Raw genomic sequence first — 9,219 nt, forward strand, 5'->3', positions numbered from 1 at the left:
TTTTTATTGAGATTAAATTACCAAGTGCGTTATAGATTTCATTTATTGCAACATATGGATGTGACGCATAGATGGCTTATGGAGCCATATAAGCTTATATAGGTTTCTGAATTTTTGTTCCATGTTCAATTAGTCTCAAATAGATTTAAGGCCTGACAAGACGCGCGTGTTTAAATGAGACGAGAACAAGAAGCTGATCAAGGTTGTTGGCTTACATAAAAATTATTATTATTATTATTATTATTGAGTGTTTGATTGATGTTGGTTGTTCTGTCCCTCAAAAGTTTAGTGTGTCACCTCATGGATTGTAATATCAATATTAAATCACAGCTTATTGATAGTTTTAATATATGTATTAATTTGTTAGCATTATTATTTATTTTTTTGGTGATAATTATTTGTTAATCTTTCAATCTGCTAACATTCTTTTATCTTTTCCTGGAATCTATGTATTAAGCAGATATATGATTGAGTTTTCTTTTTTTCCTTTCTTCTCAAGTACCGATATAAATTCTGTTGTAATTTCATTAATGTGAGATACATGAATTTTTTTTTTAGAATATTATTATTATTATTATTATTATTATTATTACATCTAATTCTAATTTTCTTCATATATATTTTTTGAATAACTTAAAAAAAAAAAGAAGAAAAATGAGTTAATTCCTTTATTGAACTGGTAATATATTAATTTGAGTATTTATATTGTAATATAAAAAGTCGGTGTCTTCTATGGTTACTTATTTAATACAAAGTGTAATTTTGTTATTAAAAATAAGATAATTTTGTATAAATTTAGAACTTTTCTCATAAAATTTTTATCAAATGATTATTTTTTTAAATAATTAATTATGAAAATTTTATTAATTTAAAAAAACAAATAAAGTTTCTTCATATAAAAGAACATAAAATATTTTTTAAAAATTTAATAAATAATATTTAATAAACCTAACTTATTCTTATAATTTTTTAACAAAATTTACTACACCTGATTTATCTCTTAAATTTAAAAAAAATATTATATGTCCTTTTTTGTGTGAGAACTTTTTTTTTTTGTTAAGTCTATTAAATTTTTATAATTAATTAATTTATAAAAAAATTATTTTATGAAAATATAATAAAATAACAATAAATTTATATGATATTATCGTATTTTTATAACAAAATAATTATATTTTGTATAAAACTAAATAACTATAGAATTCCCCTAAAAAGTTTAAGGTTTGAATTTCAAACGGTTCCTGTTCTCTTCATTCAAATATTTCCGAAGCAATAAAAAGCCTTGAAAATTCCAACTATTTAATCCCTCCAATACTAACCTTTCCAGTTTGTCGATGTCGTTTTGCATATTGACAATTTATTAGTACAGTTCTCTGCTAGGAAGGACATTTGGGATATTGTTGCAAATTCGTAATTGCTATTCTAAGTTTCCAAACACTATGGAGCTATTCTTAATATCTATTAAAAAGTCTCTGTAATTATAGCAATTAATTTATAAATTAATTGTTAAATTATATCGTCCATTTAAAAACTTCTACAATTTAATAATTGATTAATAATTTATTAAAATATTATAATAAATTTATAACGTAAATTTATAATCGATTTAGTAGTGAATAATATTTTGATTGTTAGCGGTAACCGAATTAGTAATGAAATCTTAAATCAATTGCTAAATATTTTAACTCATATAATTTTATTCAAAAAATAAAATTAAATTATTGTAAAATTGAATATTAATAATAATCGATTTTAATTAATTATAAAAATTAATTATAAATTTACTTTTTTTTTTTAGTGTTTCCTTAGGTCTAGCCATACTTATGTTAATATGCACATTTGTAATGTGGAGAAGGTTTATTTACTTTTTTCTCTTTTTGCTTGAATCCCCAAAACTGTTCCGTAATAATATATTGTTATTTTTTTATTAAAAAATTAATTTGTTTTTATATATTTAAATATTTTTTTAAATATGTATTTTAGTATTTAAATATTATAATGTAAATTTGATTTACAATCAGGAGAACATGTAAAGAGAGAGAAAAAAAAAATCATATACTTTAAAATCAAGCAATAAAAGGTAGAAATTAAATAATAAAGAGATCAATACAATTTTTAAAGAATATATTATTTAAGCTTTATTTTTTTTTGTCTGTTCGGTGACAATTTTATTTTTTAATTTTTCATTTATAAAAACAAAAAACTGTTTTTACTTTCTGTTTTTGAATTTTTGGGAAATTAATTTTTTTCTTTTTTTAATTATTTTGTAAATTCACTTTTGAATAGCAATAAATCAATACTAATATTTTTCCCAACAAAAAAAATAATACTAATATTTTTAAATTTAAAGTTACAAAATCAATTAAAAATAATTGTTTCCCACTATAGTCATTAAATTCAGTTTATAAGAAAATGATTATTTTATTATATTTTGGGAATTAATGATTTTTTTCCTTATTTAAAAAGAGAAAAAAATTGAATATAATAAAAATAGATGAAAGATTTTTTTTTTCTTTGATCTATTAAAAAAGAAAAAAAAATTGATATAATAGAAAAAGAAAATGATGATAAGAGGGAAAGAATACCGAGAATTATGAAAAGAATTTAGTGGAAGGTAATTTTGGTTTTGAAAACAACCACCCAAAAATCATGATTGGTAGTTTTTTTTTTTTTTTTTTTTTAAAAAAAGACGTTATCAAATAAATGAGTAATAAGAAAAAGAATCAATTTATCCAAATAAATTTTGTATTTCTTATTAAAAGAAAACTAAAAATTAAAAACTACAATAATACCAAACACCCCCAAAATCAAGAAATTCAATTCTTTAATTATATTAAAATAAATACAAAAATATACATAAATTTTAAAATATATATATATTATTCAAGCTTTTTTTTTCTTGTCATTTTCTATTGTCTTTTTTTTATATATCTTTATTTTAATTTTTTTAGAGTATTCTATATATATATATATAATATTAAATTAGCATACATATGCACCTAATTTTCAAAAAAAAAAAAAAAAAATTGGGAGGGTTATCCACATGCGTGTTTAGAATTGCTCACAAAAAACGGATGAGTGGCTAGGTGGGCACATCGTATAAGACTGGGAGTGTGGGACTTGCCCTGCAGTTCACACCTGGCGCCCGCAAGCACTGGTCATTCAAGTTGCATTTGGTCACTAAACCCCCTGTGTGGCCGTATACAACTGCTCCATCGTCCAAACTCAGCAGCCCAAATCCAAACTCGATCCAATTATTAAATAACAAATTCACACTAATAACTCGCTTTCCCAAACCTTAATTTCTCTCCTGTTTCTTTTTTTTTCTTTTTTTTTTTACTTTTTATCTATTTATTATTATAAGCCTCTTTCTTTATCTTTTTGATAAATCTCTCCTTTTTTCTTGATATTTATCAGAATACTAGAAAGAATAGATTTATTTAAAAAATAGAAGATATTAATTTATTAGAGAGAGAGAGGATAGACTCATCTGAAAGAGGGAGAGAGAAATGGATAAAAGAGATTTATTCGTGAGAGATTTATTAGAGATAAAAATATAAGAAGACAAAAAAAATAGAGTGAGAGATTTATCTGAGATATATATCTTTTCATAACGATTGAAGAGATATATCGGCATGTATATATATATATATATTTCTGAAAATATAGGTTTTTAGTAAAAATTATTTTATTGAGAGAGAGAATTATTTTTTAGTATTTATGGTATATTTAATAATTAGCCTTTTCAGAAAGAGAGAGAGAAAGAGAAAGAGAAAGATAAAAGTTATAGTCACATAATGAGATTTATTAGAAGGGTCAAATAAAGATCAAATAAAAATTAAATTAAATAAATAGTAAAAATAAAATATATGAATAAATGTTTTATATTAAAATTTATAAAATATTGAAGCTAGTATTTTTTTTCTACAAAAGGTAAATTATTAAAATAAATTCAATAATTTCAAATTCTAAATTAATATGATAGGAAAATAGTTACATTACAATTTTATATGAAACAAAATTATTTGAGTTAATAAAAATTAAATTAAATTGATAATTTTTACATTATAATATTTTTAAAAAAATGTAATTAAATTAATTAAATATTTTTTAATTATTAATATAAAAGTATTATACAAATAAAACCTTAACATTGATTATTTAGTCAAATGGTAAGAGATAACAATATATTATTTTACTTAAAGTATTCAATTCCTTTCTTTTTTAAGTTTTTATTTTTTAAAAAATCAACAAAAAATATAAATGAAGAGAAATATAAGATAGTAGGAATTAAATTATAAAAAATATATTTTATTTAATTTCATATATTAATTTATTTTTTATGCTTTTCCTTTAAAATGAACAATAATCAATTCTAATGATAGATTAGCAATATGAAAGTTTACGCATGCACTCAAATTGAAGAGAAGAAAAAGAAACAACCTCGTTTGTCCACATACAAATGGAGGTGCCCTCCAGTCTCTAAAATCTAAGGTCATAGTCAAAAGTAGTTGCCTCTTCCCACTTGGCCCAAGTCAGCGCCTACTTTGCAAAAAAAACAAAAAAAGGTCAGCGCCTTCAATTAGGACCAACTCAATCCACCCGTCTTTAATAATAACATATTCACACAAACAACTCACTTTTCCAATCTTAGAATCTGTTTGACAGTATATTGAGAGGCTTAAAATTATTTTTTTAATAAAAATATTATTTTAAATATTATTAAAAATTAATTTAAAAAATAATTTTATTAATTTAATATTTTTATAATTAAAATTTATTAAATTTAATTTTAAATTATTTTTTAATATTTTTTAAATAATATAATTAAAAAAATAATTTTTTTAATGATAATTTCAATAGTAATACTAAAATTTTATTTAATATTGAGTTTTAATCTATAAAATTAATTTTTTAAATAAAAGTATTGTTTAAATATCTATGAGTGATTCAATATTAAAATAAAATGCGCTGAATTTATCTTAATTTTAAAAATTATTTCAATAAAAAGGATTTGCGCCTTATTTGAGTATATTTTTTTTTTAATTTTAAAGATCTATTAAAACTTGAGAGATATCTAATTTTTACTTCACCACTAAACTAGTTCTCTTATATCATATTAGAGATTAAGAATCCAAACTTGATAACTGATAAATTTTTTCTAAACAGATATTTTTTTTTTATTTTTATTATTTATTTTATTTTATCTTATTTTATAAATAGCGCGTCACAAGTATGGATAACAACTCACTCATCTCATAAACTGCACTGTCTATAAACAATCACACTAAATTATTACAAATTAATTTTTAAAATAATATAATTAAAAATTTCTTTTTTTATTAATGAGATTTAGTGATATTAAAATTATTTTTAAAATTATAAAATTTTTAAAATTGTAAGGTTTCAAATAGAATCTCAATAGAAATTATTTCTAAAAAAAAAAAAATCTCTTCGCGTATTAATTTGCTTTAATCTGGGCTTCTTCAAGCATTAAAAAAAAAAAATCCCCTTTATTTAGAAAAATCACAGCTGGCATACTCTAGCTCAGGGAATCTGATGATCTCAGCGGCTTATACGTGTCCTTTTCCACTAAATCCTTGCTGTTGTAGAATCCTATCCACTGTTGTCTATAAAGATTCTGGCAAATCATTCGCTTCCCGCTCCCGGCTCGTGAGGAAGGAACAAAGAAAGAAAGAGAGGGAGCGCCTCTTTCTCACGCAACCTTCCTTACATTTCCGGTCACTGCTGAATTTTCCCCATTCCGGCTAATCTTTCAAGTCTTCCTCTAAGTTCTGTTCTCAATCAGGTGGTTTCATTAATTTAGAATACTAATAGTAATAAAATGTTGCACTTAGATTCCATGTATCGATTCGCTTCTATTCTATATGTTTGATTATATTATTATTATTTTAATAATGATGATCGCTTTCATTGAAGAGGTCACTTTATGGATCGATCTATTTGTTTATAGTTTTCTAGTGGAAATTTAGTTTAAAAATCTGACGTTCGGTTTCAGAATCTTCTTTGAATTTTTTATTGATTTTTCTTAGTTACTGTTTGGTTGCTGAGAAAATCTGCTGAGATTTTCATAGTTTGAGATCTGTGTACTGATGCATTTTGGTTTCAATTCTTTAGAAACTGAAAATTAGAATGGCAGTTGGTACGGAAGCGATAGGTGGAGATAATGGGGTCAGGAGGAGAGGTTGTTCGTGCACAAAGAGCGATTTTCTCCCTGAGGAGTCGTTCCAAAGCATGGGCAACTACTTCCAGGCACTTCGTGAGACTCCTATGCGGTTCAAGGACAGGCTCCTTGCCAGATCCATGGACTCCACCGAGATCAATGAGGTCAAGGCCCGGAGCGAGCATGAGATGAAGAAGAACCTAAATTGGTGGGACCTCATCTGGTTCGGCATCGGCGCTGTTATTGGCGCTGGAATATTTGTCCTCACCGGACTCGAGGCAAAGGTGGACGCCGGTCCTGCCGTTGTCTTGTCATACGTGGTTTCAGGGATTTCCGCCATGCTCTCCGTCTTCTGTTACACCGAGTTCGCCGTGGAAATTCCGGTTGCAGGTACACAATCTTTTTGCATATTTTTAGTTGTATAATAAATAAATTAAATCTGACTATATCAATTTTAATAAATGCGTATCTTAAATAAGACATTTTTAGGAATGCCTTGAAATATATGCTTTCTTTATTTAGCGAGATTATTACTTTTCTTAAACGAAGAATGATTTTTTTTAATTAAGAGTAATTGTTATTTTTTAGTGTTTTGATGTATTTAATAATTAATTTTTTTAAAAAAATAAAATTATAAATTTCATTATTAATAAACTGATAAAAGATAAAAATTTATATATAAAAAATATTAATTTTTATCATTCTCAGTATATAATATAATTAGTCATTTTAAATGGTAAAATATATCAAGAGCGCTAATAAATTATGCTCTCTACATAAAAAAAAAAAAATTTTTTTTTTCCTTATTTTTGAATAGTACTTCCATGTACTTTGAGAGAATATAAAAAGCGAGTGCACTTGTGTATATATTTTTTACTTTTAACTTTGCTTCCCTTCCATGAGAAAAGAAAAATTTTAATTTCGGTTTTAAAGGCCAATACTTTTGTCAATTTGAAATTATTGCTTAAAGATTATGATAAACAGGAGATACTACATGAAAAGACTAGTTTGGATAATACATTCACTTTGAGGTTGACCTTGACCTGGCACATGCTTATGATTACAATTATTGTCCTCGATGACGACAACTTTTTCTTTGTTGCTTCTGTAATATGGCTGAACTTTCTTCTTCCTGAATAGAAAATTAAAAGGTTAGAATTCTTATCTAATTAGGTCGTGTCATAAGACATAAAATGAAGTTTGCTAATATGATCGTCTTTCTTTTATATCAGGCGGTTCATTTGCTTACCTAAGAGTAGAGCTTGGTGACTTCGTGGCCTTCATTGGCGCTGGCAACATCCTCCTTGAGTATGTGATTGGTGGTGCTGCTGTATCCCGCTCATGGACATCTTACTTCGCCACCCTCTGCAACCACAAACCTGATGATTTTCGAATCATAGCCCATAGTCTTCCTGATGATTATGGCCACCTTGATCCCATTGCCGTTGTTGTTGTTTCCATCATTTGTGTCCTCGCTGTCCTTAGCACCAAGGGATCGTCACGCTTCAATTACATTGCCTCCATTGTCCACATTGTGGTGATTCTATTCATCATTATTGGCGGCCTTATCAATGCAGACACCAAAAATTACTCCGACTTTGTTCCCTACGGTCCTCGGGGAATTTTTAAAGCTTCAGCTGTGCTTTTCTTTGCATATGTTGGATTCGATGCTGTTTCCACAATGGCTGAAGAAACCAAAAATCCTGCTCGAGATATTCCTATTGGGCTTGTGGGCTCAATGACAATAACTACATTGCTCTATTGTTTGCTAGCCGTGACATTGTGTCTCATGGTTCCATACCAGCAAATCGATCCAGATGCCCCATTTTCTGTAGCATTTCAGGTTGTAGGTTGGGATTGGGCTAAATACGTTGTGGCTGCAGGCGCATTGAAAGGCATGACCACTGTTTTGCTTGTTTCAGCAGTAGGTCAGGCCCGTTATCTCACACACATTGCTCGTACTCACATGATGCCACCTTGGCTAGCACAGGTCAATGCAAAGACTGGGACTCCGGTAAATGCAACCATTGTCATGCTTGCTGCTACTGCTATAATTGCCTTTTTTACAAATCTTTCGATTCTGTCCAATCTTCTTTCCATCTCCACTTTGTTTATCTTCATGCTTGTGGCGTTGGCACTTCTTGTACGCCGCTACTATGTCAGTGGTATGACAACATCTGCAGATCGTACAAAGCTCATTGTGTGCATTTTGGTGATTCTTGGTTCCTCAGTGGCCACTGCTGCTATTTGGGGTGCGGGTGGAGGTGGTTGGATTGGTTATGTGATTACCCTGCCAATATGGTTCTTCGCTACTTTGGCACTCAATGTTTTTGTTCCACAAGCAAGGCCTCCAAAATTGTGGGGTGTTCCATTAGTGCCGTGGTTACCATCTGCTTCAATTCTTATCAACATTTTTCTTTTGGGATCGATTGATAGGGCATCATTTGTAAGGTTCGGTGTTTGGACAGTTATTTTGCTGATCTACTACTTCCTATTTGGCTTACATGCCTCCTATGACACGGCCAAGGAGTCAAGGGAGAATAGAGCTGAGGACGGCTGGAAAGGAATGGAAGAAGGTGCATAGTTTGGCTGATATGTACAGCAATATTTCTATAAATAGTAGTTCCTTACTGATATTATGAATCATTATGTTTAGACTTTATCAGGGGTTTCTCTTGTCAATTACTAATGTTTGTGTATTTTCTTTTTATAACTAAATTAATTATTTAAGTACGTTTGTCAACTATAAATTGAATCTAGGGTTCGCTGGATTGTCACCTCCAGGTGCCCATAGTGAATTTTCCTAGACTAGCACGCACCTTATAATTTTCCCTATCATATAATTTTCCCTAGTACATGATAAAATACCAGTCCCAGTAACTGTATGCCACTTCGAGCCATGCCAAGTTGCCAACCGCGTTGAATTGTAGATAGAAAAGAAACTAAAAATTGCAGAGCAGAGTCTTAAAAATATCTAATTAGTCCAAATTAGTGTGATAAACTCATATGGTTTTATCACTGCAAGCAATTAAAAT

General features: G+C 27.8%; 1 protein-coding gene across 2 annotated transcripts; it reads left to right on the top strand.

Annotated features, from left to right (window-relative positions):
• The first annotated feature begins 5,592 nt into the window (after window positions 1-5,592).
• On the top strand, window positions 5,593-8,990 carry LOC110645659 (cationic amino acid transporter 1). 2 transcript variants are annotated; one of them, XM_021798881.2, is made up of 3 exons: window positions 5,593-5,809; window positions 6,139-6,574; window positions 7,417-8,990. In XM_021798881.2, the coding sequence occupies exons 2-3, from the start codon at window positions 6,154-6,156 to the stop codon at window positions 8,766-8,768; spliced, it is 1,773 nt and encodes a 590-aa protein (XP_021654573.2). In that variant the 5' UTR covers window positions 5,593-5,809; window positions 6,139-6,153; the 3' UTR covers window positions 8,769-8,990. The 2 variants fall into 2 exon arrangements, with proteins under 2 accessions (XP_021654573.2, XP_021654574.2); XM_021798882.2 differs by having other exon boundaries at window positions 5,593-5,780.
• Window positions 8,991-9,219: the final 229 nt, after the last annotated feature.

The sequence above is a fragment of the Hevea brasiliensis genome, chromosome 17 (assembly GCF_030052815.1).
Source record: "Hevea brasiliensis isolate MT/VB/25A 57/8 chromosome 17, ASM3005281v1, whole genome shotgun sequence".
Classification (NCBI taxonomy): domain Eukaryota; kingdom Viridiplantae; phylum Streptophyta; class Magnoliopsida; order Malpighiales; family Euphorbiaceae; genus Hevea; species Hevea brasiliensis.